We start from the raw sequence: 16,815 nt of genomic DNA, 5'->3' as shown, positions 1-16,815 counted from the left end.
ACGGCCCCTTATCCGTCACATCCTGCTTTTGTAACGTCCGAGAGAAACTGCTGCCCTCCCGCTGCCCAGAGCAGCAGCCCCGCCAAGCCCCGGGCTCCCAGTCATCCATCACTTGGCCAAAGAGGCACCGCGGGCTCCGGCCTCGCTCCCCGCCACCATTGAGGCTGTGAGCTGAAAACTCGGGTCCTGTGCTGGGGGAGCGCTCAGACCTGCCCTCCAGGGCAGGAGCTGGACACGCTCAGTCTCCCCCGCTTCTCCTGCATTATAGATCTCCTCCCAAACAAGATCAAGCCTCTCAGTCTTTCCTCATGTGTAATGTTTTCTAGTGACCAGATCAGTCTTTTTGGGGGTCTCTTCTCCCCAGAAATAATGACAAACTCTTGCATACTGCTGCTGAACAAACTTATAAATTACTCCCGCACCTTAGCTGGATTTGGGGCATTTCTACTTATTTCTTTCTTACCTGTCTCTTGGTGATCTGCATTTGTGCCGGATTCCAAGAATCTCCCACAGGAGATGCCACCATCTCTGTTACTCATTTCCTCTTGGATGTTATCATAGAAGAAACAAGTTTGTCTACTAAATCACCTTGGTAAGAGAAAGGGGAACAGGAGACTTGCTCTTACTAGAAGGGGTGTGTTCCTCGCACCTTTCAAATTGCTTGAATGTTACCTTAAAAATAACCAAGCAGAAGGATAGCTGCTCTGAGCATTTGCTGTGCTTGCACCTGTCAGATCCCGTCTTTCTGTGAAACACAAGAAAAAAAAAATGCAGCACTTGTCACAGGAATGATCTCACATCCTGCTCCAGCTCCCCTTCTACCAGTTTGGGACCAACCTCACCCTACCATTGTGCCAATGCAGCTAATTAAATGAGCAGAAAATTATCCCTACAACGAGGTCAACCATTTCCAACAAGACAGGGTCTTCCATTCCTCAAAGGAATGAGAAAAAGCGTATCAGAGGTGTGTTTTCATGCTTACCATGTTGTTATTCCTACTCCCCTCCTTCAGCGTTGCTTTGGCTGGTTGCATTTCCCTCTGCTTTTCTGGAGGTCAGAGGGTCTCTCCCACACTCCCGTAGGAAGCCCACCAGAGCTGGCTGGGTGCAAAGGGATGCCAAGGGCACACTTGAGAACCAAAGAGGCCCTTAGGTTCAGGGATGTGCTCGGTCCTACTTTTGGTTGAAAACCAAGTCCTTGCTCTTCAGCGGCTTGGGTTTCTTCCCAAGCAGAAGTCAAACAAAAGCCTCCTCCGCAGCCTCCCTCCTGTTGTGGGCATTATGTAATTTGCCACGGAAGTGTGAGTAAACGCACGAGGGCCAAGTCTTGCTGACAGATTTTAAGCCCTTACAAAACACACATCGCATCACTGGTAGATGAGGCAGAGGCAAAGTACTTCCGAAACTACTTAGAAACCACGTGTGGAGCACCCAGCTCCAAACCCTCTGAGTCAGCGGGTCAGACCCCTGCCACCACCGCCTCCGTGGCTGCCACGTGCCCAGCGTCCCCCCGTCCTCCCAGCGGCGTTCCAGACCCCGGCTATGCACCACTGGCTATAAAACACCCCGACAGAAATGATGTTGGGCTGAGGATTGGCTACCACCGTTGCTGGGGTTCAGCACGACACAGCTGCTGCCCCCCAAAACCCCATCCTTGGGCAGCTCTGCACACCCCCAGCAGCGGAGCTCCTCACTGGGGCAACGCAGCGCGGGACGGGCAGGACAGAGGGTTTCCCAGGCTGTGCCTTGGGCCGTACTTCGCCTTCCCTGGTGCCTGCAGGAAGCATTTAGCAGTTACCTCCATCGAAGACCACGCTTCGGAGGGCACAAGGGGCTCAGCGCTTGTTCTGTGGCTTTGCAAGCCTAAATTTGACCTGATCAACCACCCGGCCAACAAAATCCACAGCTCTTCCAGAAAAACTCAGAGAAGCAGAACCCAAAGAGGTGAGGAGCGGCTGCCAGAGAGGACCTGGCGTGCAACCGGTGTCAGTGCAGTGTGGAAACCCGCTGCAGCAGAAACAGCCTCTGCCTCACTTCCCCATCCCTGGGGCCGCGTTTCACTGACGTGAGTGAGGCCACTTCCTGCCAGGTTTGCGACACAGGCAGCGGGGAAGGCAGAAGTACAGGCAGAAGGGAGCTGGAGGGAGGCCGAGCAGCCCTGCAAGGAAGGACGAGGAGAGGAGCAAGACCCAGGAGGCGGCTGGGGACCCCACATCTCACTCCCACTGCGCCATGTCCCTGGTGGAGACGATCCGGCTGTGGCAAGAAGGGGTGTGCGCGGCTGATGGGAAGGAGTGGAAGGCAGCCCTGGATGCCTTCACGGCCGTCCAGAACCCCCCTGCCAAAATCTGCTTTAACATCGGCTGCATCCACCTTGTCCTGGGGAAGCTGGCCGAGGCGGAGGAGGTAAGGTGCAGCCCTTACGGTCACTACTCCTGCTCGCACTGGCAACTTTGCACGCAGACCTGCCAGACAGACGGATGCGGTGGGGAAGGGAGGAATTAAGGGCCACGGTCTGACTCAGGGAAGGGTTTCAGGGCCTTTTAAAGCTGGGATGAAGCGTGACAGCCCTGGGCTGTTCCTGCTGAAGCTGTTTTCCTGGCAAATCACAGAGGTGGAGCAGTAGAAGAGGTGCACGGTTTGCTGCTCACCCTCTCTCTCTCCCAGAGGTGACTGCAGAGGCACTAAGTGGCCAAGCAAGCGGTAGCAGCTGCTTCCAGCTCCAAAAAAATTAGGAGCCTGGTACAGGATCCACCACCCAGTGCCCAGCACTGCAGGGAGATATAGCCCACAAAGCCCTGCTTGGCTAAAGCAGGACAGCTACAACTGCTCTACACCCTCAGTTTTTTAAAGGTCTTCCCTTTTTTTCCCTCTTTTTGCCCCACTCCTACCTCCAAGCAGGCATTCACCCGGAGCATCAGCTGTGACAAGCACCTAGCAGTGGCTTATTTCCAGCGGGGGACCGTGTTTTACCGGAGGCAGAAGTGAGTGGAAGGGTTTAAAGTGTCATTTTTGCTGCTTGTGGAGATGCCAGCCTTTGGCTGAGGATGGCCCCAGGCAGGTTGGTACCCCAGAAGCCAAACTGCAACCCCTCGAGGTAAAACTGGCTCCTGTTCATCAGCAGTGCAGTCTTGGGATTAACACCAGCCTTGGAGCACCTCTCCTCCCCCTGGGGGATCTGAAAACACTACAAGGAAATAGGAGAGACCCAACTAAACTCACACAAGTTTAAGTAAAGACTTAGAGGCAGGCAGATTGCCACCACGAGGTGGTGACACCCTTGTCCTCTGCTCCACAGCCATGAAAAGGCCATTGAGGATTTCAAAGAGGCACTGGCCCAGCTGCGAGGCAACCAGCTCATCGACTACAAGATCCTGGGGTTGCGGTACAGGCTCTTTGCTTGCGAGGTGAGAAAGACCTGACCAGCAGTTTTGATCCCAAAGGTCTATTCACCAGCTCAAGAAATCTAAGGAGAAAACAGCCAACCTCTCTTTGTGCCTCGCAAAGAACCAAGTGAGCTGGCACAGTGCCACCACAACGTTGTCCTCTCCTTTCCTGCCCTCCTGGCAACGGTCCGGCTGCTCTAAGACCTCATTTCCTTGCTCCCATCCCTCCAGCAGATACTCTACAACATTGCGCTGGTGTATGCCACTCTGGAGGACTGGAAGAAAGCTGAGGAGCACCTGACACTGGCCATGAGCCTGAAGAGTGAGCCCCAGCACAACAAGATTGACAGGGCGATGCAAGCCATCCTGGTAAGGAGGAGCAGGTCTTACAGCTGCCGTGTTTGCTCACAGCAGGGAGGAGGGATCCCAGTGACTGACAGAGAAACCAACTTTTAGCTATGGCTTTAGCAGAGCAGGAGAAAAACACAGCAGGCTGAGCAAAATGTGGGTGTCATAGCGAGACACGACTTGGCGGGAAGAGCTTTGGGTCACTGGGGAGGCAGGGATGGGAAGACCATGTCAGGACTGGGGTTGGGTCATCACGGTGGTGTTGTGACTTTACGGAGGGAGACCTTAACCCCAGAAGGTAGAAGGAAGGGGACATTAAGCAGTCCCTCCTCTCACCTCTGAAGAGCACCATGACTTCTCTGTGCTACAGAAGCAGAAGCTCTGTGAACTGGTGGCCATTCCTGCAGGGAAGCTGTTTAGACCAAACGAAAAGCAAGTGGCTCAGCTGGAGAAGAAGGACTACCTGGGAAAGGCTATGGTAAGAAAGAATTAACTTATTTATTCAGGCCAAGCCCATGGGCTGAGGAGAGCTGCTGACCATGGTCTCACCCCCTCTCTGAGCTGCTCTCTGCTGCCTGGTGGGCAGCCAGAGATACGGAGCTGGTCCGTGCCTCAGGGATCCCCTCAGGCGTGGAAGGAGGGGTGGCACGTAGTGGGTCTCCTGGGGAACAGGGACTCTGAAGGAATAGAGCAGCCAAAAGCATGTTTCTGCAAAGCATGACCTATTTTCAGTTTCTATCCTTAGCGAGACATGAGGGACAGTGAGTCAGCAATGAGCCAGAAAGGTCCCACTGGAGTTTCAACTCAAGCCAAGATTTTTTTGGGGGCGGGGAGGTGGGCAAGGAAGAAGCTATTTAACACGACACCCACATCAACCTCCAGTCTTTCTCCTGTTCCATTTGAAGGAGGTTTTTCAGCTCGGACAAGCGAGCAAACTTTTCTCCCATGAGTGTGCAAAATCCATTGGGATGTCGCCTTTGGGCTCAGGTCCTGGGAGGCAACGCTCCTCCAGAAAGGGAACCACTGGCTGTTCAGACACTGGGAAATGGGATGACCAAGAGCCAAGCAGTTCCTTGAGCATCAGGGGAACCTGCACACAAACGTTTATGAACTTTCTAAATTATGTTTAAAGTCACCTATAGGAGGTAAGGGCTTGAGTTGGACACTTTGGCTCCCTTCAACATTTGTGATTAAAACATGAAGGGAAATGTTTGGGTTGTAATGACTCTAACCACGTAACAGTGAGGCTAAAAGCTGAGAACTTACCACAGCTGAGAGGTGAGTTTTGGTGCCAGAAGCACTCAGCCTGTAGTCAAAGACGCTTAGCCTGATATCACAGCCCCTCTTAACCTGAAGCATCGTGAGGAACTTGGCTCACAGAGGGTGGACATCAGAGGTCTAAGAGGTCTACAAGCACCAAGTCACTACCTGTCTGTCTTTGGCTCTAGGTGGTGGCATCTGTGGTGGACAAGGATGATTTTTCAGGATTTGCTCCACTCCAACCACAGGTAAGGCACCACCGGTGAAGAGCATCCTTGGCAGAAGCTCGGGAGGATGTGGGGATGGGTATCATCCTGCAGCTTGCTGAGGGCTCTAGCTCACAGTGGGTAGCAAACAGCAGCATCACCACCGTGAACTTTCTGCTACTGCCGCAGGGAGGAGGCAGACACTGCCCCCGCATCTCAGCTGCTCTCTCCATCATCAGAAAGGGCAGCCCAAACCCACCTACGTCTATCATTGAAGTTCAGCTGGTTCCCTGAATGGGGAAGTTGTGGCCTGAGGGCACATCCACTGCCCCCACTGTTGCTGCGGGGTCACGGCTGTTGGCAGGGAGCTGTCTCAGACCCTCCCTGCCAGATTCGTCAGGGTTCAACTGTCTAAGCTTGAGTGGAGAACCAAGAGCAGTTCTGCTTTCGTTCTCCATCTTCCTCCCAGTTCCCAAAATCCTTTGCATTTTCTGTGACATTTTCCTGATGATGTAGCAGCATCTTACCATCTCTAAAGGCACCCGAGAGTTTTTACAGGAGCTTTGAGAGGATGCAGGGAGGTGCAGCCACTGCAGCCTACAGCACTGTTACGCAAGATAAAATACACTATCCTCAACGCAGCCAAGTGTTGTCACCTCACTACAGGAGTCAGGCCTATTTCAAGCAGTTTCTTCAGAGGGTTGATAAAATCCACCAGAGATGACAAATTACTTAGGCAGGAGAGACCATAAAGCATGATGACGACAGCAGGGCATTTTACAAGCATGGTAATGGGAAGATACAGGGACGCGCAACTTAGTTTAAACCAGCTGATCTCAAATCCCTGATCTCAGCCCTCTGTGAGCTGAAACCAAAATCATGAGTGACAACAGGATTGTGTCTCTGAAAACCCAGCGCAGCTGGAAGAATTTAGAAACTGCTCCTCAGAAGGAGCAAAGGCAGTGATGTTCCTCATGGCACTTAAGACAGCTGCTTTACACATCAGGGTGGCAGAGAGCTGAAAACCTTTCAAATCATCTGACCTGACACCAGCACGGGGAGGAAGGAACCATGCGGGGGTGATGGTAGGCATGGTAGAAGGCTGCAGGACATTTCTATAAAACCAAAATCATCCGGATTACTGATAATTATCCTTCTGGCATCTTGTTGGCAGGCCTCTGGTCCTCCACCCAGGCCCAAGACCCCAGAAATCCTCAGGTAAGTTGGATGAAGGATGGATAATGCTGCTAACCCATTCAGCCACGTCCAACCCCATCCTGCACCATCACAGCCGAGCATCCAGCTGGCACCCAAAACTCAGGGGGGATGGGGTATGGATTGTAGAAACAGGGAGGCAGAGGTCTGGGTCCCCCTACAAAGTAAAACAACTTCCTGACCCGTCTGCTGCTCCCGCACCCAGCGCCCTCAAAGGGCAGCCGCACCGTGTCCTGTATGAGTTCGTCCCTGAGACTGCCGAGGAGCTGCAGGTCCTGCCGGGAAACATTGTCTTTGTCCTGAAGAAAGAGAAGGACAACTGGGCGACAGTGATGTTCAACGGAAAGGTACCAGCGGTGTGCTTGGCGGGAGGGGGCAGATGCTGTGAGGTTCTGCAGAGGACTTGCAGGGTAGAGCCTTGCCATCAGCAACTAAATGAGTTTCTGACTTAAGTCCCTTATATCCACCCTGGCTTAGGCCACAGGGTCCAGTGAAATCCATCCAGTTTGCAGCAACTAACCTTCAGGCCTCAGGGACTCTCCTGGATTCAGGGCAGGGCAAGGACAAGCTCTGTTGCGTCCTCCAGCGGTGGGTTGCGTCCTCCAGCGGTGGGTTGCGTCCTTGCCAAGCAATCCCCACTCATGTCTCCTTCCCCCACAGAAAGGGATCGTGCCCTGCAACTACCTCGAGCCTGTGGAGCTCCAGAACAAGCTGCATACCCAGGTGAGGATGCCCAGGAGGAGATAGGGTCCTGGGGAGGGCAGATCCCCACACATTCACCCACGACCTGTTCTGGGCCTTCCAGCAGGAACCGTACCTGCAATCCCCTCCCCCTCATTGGTTCTTCTGGCTCATGGTCACCTCAACATGAGCTCAGAGACCTGCAAAATCAGGGCAGATGCTGTGTTGATGGCTCCCCTGGAGGGGGTTGGCAATGCTGGGGAGATAAGGGGTAGCAAAGTCACCCCTCCCCAGTTCAAGACCCCAAACAGACCTTGGGAAAACAGCGGGTTGGAGGGGCCACTCCATGAGGCAGCAGCACCCTAGCTCCCATAGGAAGGGTGGGATTGACAGCACCACCTTCTTCCCATCCGGCACAGGGAGAAACCCCTCTTGAAGCTGAGATCCCAGAGTCACCCAGCTCTCCCGCTCCAGAGAAGCCACGGCGGTCACCACCAGGTCAGTGAGGGGGAGCTGGGGGGACGGGGGTGCCTTAGGGGCAAAGCCCCCAGCAGCAGGTTTGAGATCATTTCCTCGGTGCCATGTCCTCACGCTTTGAGACCAGGGCTAGGGCTCATCTCCCCCTCATTCCTGGAGCCCTTTGCAGTCAAGGATGGGGAGATATTAAAGCAGGAGGCAGAGACAGCAGCAACTGCAGTGCTGGGGATGGAGCAAAATAGAGCACGTGGGTTCCCAAGGAAAGCAAGTCCCTCTGTGCTCTTAATGGGCACATTGACTGATGGGAAAAAGGGCCTGGGGGTAGGAACAGGGCAAGTGACACAGCTTGTCCAAGTCCTGGAGTAGAAGGTCCCTTACAGGCTGCGCTGATTTTAGTGCTGCTGTGAGCTGGGCTCAGTTAGAAGGAGCTGTGGTTGCCCTGGGAAGGGGATTCCTGGCCAGTGCTACCTCATGTCACAGGCCAGGGGCAGGGAGGGTAGCACCAAGGCCACCACATCGCCCCCAGCACTTGGTTCACGCTGCTGGGAACTGAAAACAGGGCTCTGCTGCCGGCATGCACGGTGCTGCAGGGGCGCTCAAAATGGCTGTTTAAAGCTGGGGAGCACGTGTGTCACGAGCATGTGAGAACACACGCTGAAACGAAGAGCTGGGAGGAAGCATTGCGAGTTGCCCTCTCTAGAAAAACTCCACGTGGTGCTCAGAGGTAGGAGCCTGCGTCTGAGCTGTGAGCTCCACACCGCTGCAGGGAAAACCCATTTGGGGTAGAATACCTCACTGTGCAGAGACTGCGCCACGCGGGTGTTAACCTGCTGCAGTCTATTCTGGCTCTCGCTGGCCAACCTGCCCAAAAGCCACAGGAGTATGTGGACAAGCAGTTGCTAAGTGCCCTGCTCTGAGGTGGGCCTCAGCCAGTCGGTGGTGAGGGAAAGTGGACCAAAAGACCACTAATGGCAGGACAGGGCTTGTGGGCCAAGCAGAGCAGCACTAAACCTGATACAGAAGATGGCTGGGACCTACAGGAGTTAAGCTTAAGGACCCACCAACCTCAAAGAGCAGCTTTATGGCACCAAAAGCCATCACAGATCTACCAGTGGGACTACAACGGTGTAGCTCTGCCTCTTCCCATAACGAGCACAGTCATGTCAAAGCACTGACAAAGCGCAGAGCAAATCCTTGTGAAGAGATTTCAACAACCCTGCATGAAATCACCCTAGCTGGGGGTCTGAATTTAACTTTACCACCCTGGTGAAGAACAGGGATTGCCTCCAGTTTTCAGTGTGGACCTAGGGAGATCAGAAGAGCAGACACTAAAGCCAGCAGCTCACATATTTTGTTGTTTGGTTTTTGTGGGGTTTTTTTTAAATCCACCCAGGAAAGACATCCCACCCCAAAAGCTCCCATCCCTCTAAGAGGGAAGTCACCTCTGCTCAGTGGTTATATCTAAAATCTTACAGATGAAGCCCATCGCAGCTGATGCTGCATCTCTTCAGGGGCCCACCGCTGGCTCCAGGCTCGGCTGGTGTTGCTGCAGATAATGATGGGTGTCAAGGAGAAGGGCTGCAGGAGATCTGAACGTGTATTTAGGCACAGAGCAGCAATGCCTACCCTGTCCCACTCACTGAGCCACCTCTTTCTTCCTCCGCAGCTTACGTTCCTGCTACTGTGACGCAGCCCAGAGATGAAGCAAAGGTAACATCTCACAAACACTGACCCCCCAAGGTCCTCTTGGTGTCACAAATCTGCATTTATCGCACGTTGAAAGGTGCTGGCATGCCCAGCAAACACCACAGCCTTAGAAGCGTTTCAGGTTTTCATCATTCAGGAGCTTCTCCAAAGCATAATGACAGGGCTAGAGGCCAGCAGGTCCCCAGGACCCAACCAAGGTGATTAGGGCTGCTTTTTGGGAGGTCTCCTCCAGGCCCACTCCCCGGTGGACCCGGGGCTGTCAGCAGAGCCCTTGTACAACTCTCATCTGGGTTGACCTGTGGCACTTGAGAAGGGAGAAATAGGAGAGAGCTTGGCTGTAACGCACACACACTCCTGGGCAGGGTCAGCACATCAGGTCACACTGGGGAGAAAGATGGGAAAGCACAACAATCTCAACTCAAAAAAAAAGAATGAGGGGGTTGAAGGGTGGTCACACCTCGAGTTTGGTCACCCAAAGGCCAGAGGCTGGTTGCTAAGTGCCTAATCTATCACTGGGCTCTCCTGGGACAAGGCCAGGGCTGGCAGCCCAGCTTGGGTGGCACGGCCGCTGCCCTGCCCCGAGGGAAGCACCGAAGGCTGCACGCACTAGCAGAGGCATCTCCCTGCCCAGCACCAGCCAGTGCCCCAGATGCGACTCAGGCATCCGGTTTCCATGTCCTGGTCCCTCTCCCTGCCCTCACCAAGCCACAAAAGCTCTAACATCCCGTTTACCGCCTGCAGGAGGACGAAGCAGCCGTCTCCAGCCCCCACATCCTCAAGGTGCATTACAAATACACTATCGCCCTGCAAGTCGAGCCAGGCGTCTCCTACACAGAGCTCCTGGACCTGGTTTGCAAGAAACTGGAGCTCCAGCCCAAGCACACGCAGCTGAGGTGAGGCGCTGCCGGCTGCAGGGAGCTAGGGCCCGTGTTCTCAGGGCTCCTGCCCTTACCCCGCGCTCTCTGCACACCCAGGTACAAGCCTGCAGAGAGCCAAGCGCTGGTGACTCTGAGCGCGGAGAACCTGGAGGCAGCTTGGAGCCAGAGCAAGGACAACTGTCTGACGGTCTGGTGCGACATGACGGAGGTCAGTGACAGCTGGAGGTGGCAGTCACCTCTTCTGCCCGCTCCTGGCAAGGAACCTCAGCAGACGTTGCCTTTGCTTTCGTTGCTGTGAGCGCAGGCTTCAAAGCAAGGCAGAGGAGCAAAGAGCAGGTGAAGAGGAGAAGCAGAGCTTCTCTCTTACCCTGCAACAAAGAAAAAGAAGCCAAAAGGTGTCCTTACCAATTTATTTCCTGCCCTAGGGAGAGGGGTTTTTACCAGACAGCAAACCCGAGGAGTCGCCGCCGCAGGAGGCAACGGTGGAGGAGACGGGAACAACCCAAGTGGTAGCGCAGTATGATTATGAAGCCACCCAACCTGAAGACCTGGAGTTTCAGGCAGGAGATGTGATACTTGTTTTATCCCAAGGTAATTGTGTTCCTTCTGCAACAGGGGAGGGGAGGGACCTCCCAGCTCTGGCGAGAGCACAGGTCTGAGCCTGAGATGCCAAGTGCCTGCAGCAGCTGCTGCTTGGTTCAGTGGAACTTGTGAGTTCCTGACCTCTTCCAGTCAGGCCAAAGCCTCTCAGATATTTGGTCAGACACTGGATGCATGTTCTTCAGTGAAGCCTACAAGCTTCACTAGGGACTTTGATCTCTTTTCCCAAATCCTCCTGTCCTCCAAAGCAAACTGTTTCATGCTGGAGACCTGCAGGGCAACAGCCTAGCTCGGGCAGCCTCCACTTCTTCTCCTGCAAGCTTCACTTTGCCACCTTTCAACAGAAAAGGGGCTGCTGAGATTTCTGCCGCAGGGCACTCTGAGAAAGCTTGCATTGAATGCAAACACCTTACAAGACAGGTTAGAAAAGCAGCTCGCAGAGATTGCATGAGGTGGCAGGTGGAAGCCAGGGGAAACGACAACCTAAGGACACACACAAGGGTTGCTTTCCTTCGCATTACCAAAAGCTGTGTCACTGAGCTGCCAGTTCCCAGATTCACAGGACAAATTTGCTCCATTCCCATGAAGGACAAAAGAAAAACAGTAAAATCTAACCTACTGAGGCGTTTCTAGCCTCTGTTTCTGGCTTGTCAACCAACTCTCTGGAGCCACAAGACGAGCAGGACCTAGAGCCTGCAGGATTGCTTTCTGCAAGTGCCTTCTTCCACCGCAGCTGCCCTGTGCTGGAGCGGCAGCAGAGCTCCTCCAGCCCTACCCTGGGCTTCCCACCCAAGCCTCAGTGTTATACACGTTTCTGCGATTTTCATCATGCCCCTATTTCTGCCACCCCCTGCCCTGAATGTTTTCAAGATGGGAAGTTTCACTTGAGCTGTGTTTAAGCTTCCCAACTGCAGTTTATTTTTTGAAGGAGATGCCTCATTTTGGCTGCCCGCCCCCACAATGGGAGAATGCTCTTACTCCCATTCCTCTCACCTGGTACCTTTTTCTGGCTGATTTTCTTTTTAAGGGTACAATCTTCCATTAGACTCAATCCTCTTCAACATTAGTCTTCAGTGCTTCTATGAGAATTAAGGCTTAAATACAGTCTAAATCTCAGCAAGATCTAGTATACGCTTTTGAGTTGGATCCTTTCAAGCCTGTGCAGAACACACACGAGGGAGGACAAAGTTACCATGCTTCTGAAAAAGCTGCCGGTGAGCCCGTATCAGGTGAAGAATTACGTACAGACCCTGTATAGGGCACCTGTTTCCTGCTTCAGTTAAGCCTCTGAGTGAAATAAAGACATCAGAAATAGTTTTAAAGGCAAAAAAAATGCTGATACTTTGCTATACGTAGCTCTATCACTAATTTGTGCCAGCTGCAGGCATTGGCAGCAGTACACGAGCAATCATAGACCCCCTGTATCACTGTACAGTTGAGTTTTTGCACCATACAACATTGATGACTCCCCCCCAAATCATACTCTACCCTTCATTGCTGAGCTAAATATTTCCCATTAAAAAGTTGGTTCTCACCTCATTTGGTTCCCCACAGGAAGAGTTTTTAGAGCTCCTAAGCTTTACTCAACCCAGGGTAGCAGAGGCTTTGGGGTTTTTTGGGGTTTTTTTTTGGTTTTGGGTGTGGGGTTTTTTTTTTTTTAATATGAACATGGAACAGCAGGTCAAAATACACTTTAGGAAGAGAACAGCCCAAGGTCTCAGATCATTTCCCTGCCCCTCACACTCACTATTTCCACTGTCTTCTATTCCAGGCAGTTTCTAAGCCCCTTGGTCTTTATTTTGATCTACTTTTCCCACCTTTGTTCGGCAGTATGTTCTTTCTTACCTTACAACTTTGTTCTCTATCTCATTCCTCCTCAGTCCCTTTCCTCCACATTCCTCTCTCTATCAGACTTTAGCATGGCTAAAAGGTTTATCAGCAGAAAATCTCAGAATGATGATCTTGGGCCTGTCTGTAGCCTGTAGTGGAGGTTATGATGTTCCTGTATATCCCTGGGGTAACAAAAACTGTGTCAATTTTATCTTTTAGTGAATGAAGACTGGTTAGAAGGCCAGTGCAATGGGAAGATAGGCATCTTCCCATCCGCTTTTGTTCAAAAGTCTAACACCAAAGACCCGGAGATGTGATTTCAGAAGAGCTTAAAGTCATGGATGCGGAAAGAAACTAAGAATTCAACTGTTGCAATTAAGAAGTTTCTGCATTAATCACTGCATCTGAAAATGAACTTTAAATATTATTGCTACTTGTATTAAAAGCTTTATTTTTTATTTTACCTTTTGCATTGTTCTCCAAAACAGGTACTTATTAAAAAAGTTGCTAATTGTCTTCCTGTTAGGAACACATTCAGTCCTAAAACCTGTGCTTGCCAAGAGACTTGCCCTGTCCAACCTGCCCTATCCTTAACAAAGCTTTTATACAGACACGCCAGCAGCTGGGAAAACCCATGAGAGGGTGCTGCCACTTGCATTTACAGCCCTGCCAACAGATCCAGAAGAGGAATGGGTGTTCAGCAAGCTATGGGCCAGGAAAGGCTAAACAGCATTTGCTTCCTTAAAACACTACTGTCAACCCCAAGAGCTTAAGAGACACAGTGCAGCCTCGCCCTGCTCCAGTTGACAATTCACTTCAAAACCACAGTGACTTTAAACACCTCTCCCAGTAAAAGCAGACACATTTTTTTCACCTTTGGGAGCCATATCTCAAAGCTTTTTCTCAGCAATCAGAACAGACAGTAACTTACACGGACACTGCCTGGAGGGTCAGCAGGTCATACAGCAGCAAAGCTGTCCCCTCTATAAAAGCCTACACAACTTTGATGCCCTCTTCCCTACCCAAGAGGTTTGTCTCCCCTGCCTTTGGCACTACTTTCACAGTATGTCATCTTTCTCAGCTGCTGACAGCTCGTCCTTCTGGCATTTGAAAATTATCTACCCTGCCCTGCCCTCAAAACATGGGAACTGTAGCTACAGCCAGCCACCTACAGCGTTGGGAGCGCCCTGCTTCAAAGGTGCTACAGGCAGCAGTTTCCCCACTTGGGATCCTATCATGCAAGTTCTGGACAACCCCATTGTCCCAGTAATCTAAACATCACAGTTATTTTTAAAGGAACTTCTTCTGAAGAGCTGCCAGGATACAACAGATGCCTGTCATTTCAAAATCAGAACATGTCTGTAGCTTTGACACATTTGGAAGTACACTGCTTAAAAACTGGCTGCAAACAGGCAACATCCCAATCTGCAGGCAGGTCAGCAGCAGAAGGATCTGTGTCCTCCAACTGCCCCTGCCTCTGCTCTGCCAGGGTCAGTCTGCAACTGAAGAAGAGCTTTGCAAGCTACTCCCGTCCCACATTTTTGGTTTGGTACGTAAAATGAATTGCACACAGGCAGCACAAAACCACGATCCAATTATCTGCACTGAGCCCAGGCCAGAATCTCTGCGATTTATTTAGTTCTCTTTCAAATAGAAAAAAAATTGACTTCAAACCTTCTTCTGACTTCTCCAGAAAAATAACGCATTTTTGAAAGCCTGCAGCCAAGTTACACAGGAAATAAATGCTACGCACAGACCTGGATGGAGAGAACATGGTTTAATTAAAGGCAAAGCTGATTTCAGCAGCTGCAGTTCTTGCACAGACAGACAAAAAACACAAAAAAAGCTTACGACACAAACCAGTTTCTGTTGGGGGCCCCTTCCCTCGCTCCCCCAGGCATCGGGGGGCAGGAGGGGAGTCCCAGCTGAGAGTCGGCCGCATTCCCGAGGCCGGATGCTCATGCACAAGTGGAACGGTGCAGCTGGGACCCTGGCACTGCCGGGAGTGAGATGGTGAACCTGGTTAGCTCGTCTGGGGTGCAAGAGTCAGTGACGGTTCAAACACTGGAATGTCGCAGCTGCCTGGGTGCACAGCTCGATACACAAACCGGGAGGGCTGCAGGGAAGTACAGAGGGGTTTGGTTCATATTACCACTGGGTGAGAACTTCACTTTTTGGACTTTTTAAAGGAAATACAGCTTCAAAATGCAACAAAGAACAGTGATGTTGCCAAGGTGGAGATCATGGGGGAGCTGCTCGTACCCCTGGAGGGGTATCGTGTCTCCTCCGTCTTCCCTTTTTGTATTCTTTGGGGCTGCCCAGACTCCAGTGTCACTTCGGCTCCTGCATGTGCTTTGCTCTGCAGCTGAGCTCCAGCTCAGAGATCCTGAATCATCACACAAACCCCTACTGCTAAACACAGCAAATGGACATTGAGATTGTTTCCGTAACTTCCCTGGGAAACCTAAAAATGCTGTCCTTTTCTTTAACGAAGCTTCCAGTCTTCCTTCCCCCTAATAAATAGCAAATAAAACGTTTTCCTTTTCCCTTCTGCACCTTTTCATCTATGAACAGCACTATGCTTTCTTACGTGTGTGAGTTACACACGTGTGTCCACAGGCGCTTTGAATTTAATTCTGGAACTGAAAGTTTGGGGCTGCAGCCGGGGGCGGGGGGCACGGGGGGGACGGGTTTCTGCAGAGCTGATGTGTGCCTGCGGGGGTGCGCACACTCTGCGCTGTCCAGGCTGACTGTCAGCTTTACCCAGCCCTGCTGGACCCCTGATTATTGTCTACGAGATGTTGTACGTTGGTAATGAAACTACTAGTGTCCAGCGAAGATGGAAGGATGGAGAGAGAAAGAAAAAAAAACCAAAAAACAAAAACCATTGAAAGCTTTCTACCTACTTATTAAAATGAGTCAGGCTGTGAATGCACAGACTAGCCTGGCCTTTGTGGGGCTAGCCACTATGCTACAGTAAAATGTACAGGAATCAAACATTAATTTAAAACCCCATAGCAGTTAACTTGCTCGTCCAGCAGTGCTGCAATGCCCCACATCACCGATTATAGCTCAAACACCTACTGAGAGGAGGGCATTTCATGCTGGAGTCTCTAACCCACCCACGGGCTGGCCAAAGCCTTTGGGTGAAAGGTGAAGTGGTGTCAAGTGCCAGACTCTCCTTCATGAAACTCCTTCGCTAGCCCAGGAGATAGAGCCCCACCTTGCCACCAACCACCTCTGACCAGAGCAGCAACTGGGGCTTTCATTGCTACACACTGACTACGAAGCACGTCTGTGTACGGAAGAATTCAGTGTGATCTTACTACTGAGAGAGTAATAAAGATGTTTAGGAGTAATTTCAACTACATTCTCAGTCAGCAAAGCAATCATTAATGGATTCCTATTTTATCTCCCCAAAGAGAGGAAAAGGATTGAGAAGTTCTCATTGGCTTCTCCCATCTGCCCTTCATTCTCAGCTTTTACTTCCCATGTGGCTGGGGACATGCACGATGGAGAAGGTGAGAGGCGGTGATATCGGGTTACTGAGTGAGACAAACAGCAGTTCCTCTCTCCCTCCAGAGGGCCCAGGGATGGGAGAGTTCCTGATGTTGTTTTCTTGCACTGCAGACGTTTTGTGCACACTCAGTGGGTCGGTGGAGCACTTACGCCCTCCTGACAGCAAGGAACAGAAGAGAGGGCTGCCACCTGCACAGGACTGTGTGGGCCAGTCCTGCAAACCCAACATGCCATGGTTTATGGAGCCTTCGTTTGCAAAGGTTGCCACCTCTGTCTCAATGCGGCGGGTTCATGGTGCCTTGTCCGCGTTGCTGCTTCTGCTTCTGCTGCATTAACAGCTGCTCCAGGGCTGAGGGTCCAGGGTGCATCATGGAACTGGACCAGATGGACTAAAAACAAACAGCCAACACTAGCACCTCCTTGCGTTAGACAGCCCCCCTCTTACAGATGAGAAAGCGGAGACAGTTTTCTATATCCTCCTCCTCCTCTTTATCACTCATATCTGACTTATCATGAAAGTCATCCAGACTTCAAAGAAGGCCTGCTCTAAAGAGAGGCTCCCTGGAAGCAGCTTCTCCTCCTCCAGAATCCTCATTACCATTAAAATTCACCCCACATTAACAATTACTAGTTTTAGACTCGTCAAAGCAAATGCTATAATTTCTTCCAGTTCTGCCAGCCTGGTCTTGTTCCGCAAAATAGTCTAGAA

The 16,815-nt window shown here is 51.7% G+C and overlaps 2 protein-coding genes across 13 annotated transcripts in view; one reads left to right on the top strand and one right to left on the bottom strand.

Moving 5' to 3' along the window:
- Nucleotides 1-2,113: 2,113 nt before the first annotated feature.
- NCF2 (neutrophil cytosolic factor 2) lies at nt 2,114-13,102 on the top strand. 3 transcript variants are annotated; one of them, XM_074831694.1, is made up of 15 exons: nt 2,114-2,405; nt 2,901-2,983; nt 3,298-3,406; nt 3,620-3,754; nt 4,104-4,211; nt 5,182-5,241; nt 6,374-6,417; nt 6,620-6,761; nt 7,075-7,137; nt 7,515-7,593; nt 9,239-9,282; nt 10,021-10,172; nt 10,254-10,365; nt 10,583-10,748; nt 12,807-13,102. In XM_074831694.1, exons 1-15 carry the CDS (start codon nt 2,232-2,234, stop codon nt 12,902-12,904), a joined length of 1,569 nt encoding a protein of 522 aa, XP_074687795.1. In that variant the 5' UTR covers nt 2,114-2,231; the 3' UTR covers nt 12,905-13,102. The 3 variants fall into 3 exon arrangements, with proteins under 3 accessions (XP_074687795.1, XP_074687794.1, XP_074687796.1); XM_074831693.1 differs by having other exon boundaries at nt 3,617-3,754; XM_074831695.1 differs by lacking the exon at nt 2,901-2,983 and having other exon boundaries at nt 2,274-2,405; nt 3,617-3,754.
- Nucleotides 13,103-14,349: 1,247 nt separating this feature from the next.
- Nucleotides 14,350-16,815, bottom strand: part of SMG7 (SMG7 nonsense mediated mRNA decay factor) — a 55,660-nt gene continuing 53,194 nt past the window's right edge. For all 10 annotated transcript variants that reach the window (XM_074833098.1, XM_074833099.1, XM_074833103.1 and 7 more), the window contains one exon: nt 14,350-16,495. In XM_074833098.1, coding sequence (XP_074689199.1) covers nt 16,382-16,495 — 114 coding nt within the window. In that variant the 3' untranslated portion in view covers nt 14,350-16,381. The remainder of the gene's footprint in view (nt 16,496-16,815) is intronic.

Source organism: Strix aluco, chromosome 8 (assembly GCF_031877795.1).
Source record: "Strix aluco isolate bStrAlu1 chromosome 8, bStrAlu1.hap1, whole genome shotgun sequence".
NCBI classification, from domain to species: Eukaryota; Metazoa; Chordata; class Aves; order Strigiformes; family Strigidae; genus Strix; species Strix aluco.
This window is presented reverse-complemented; position numbering and strand designations above follow the sequence as displayed.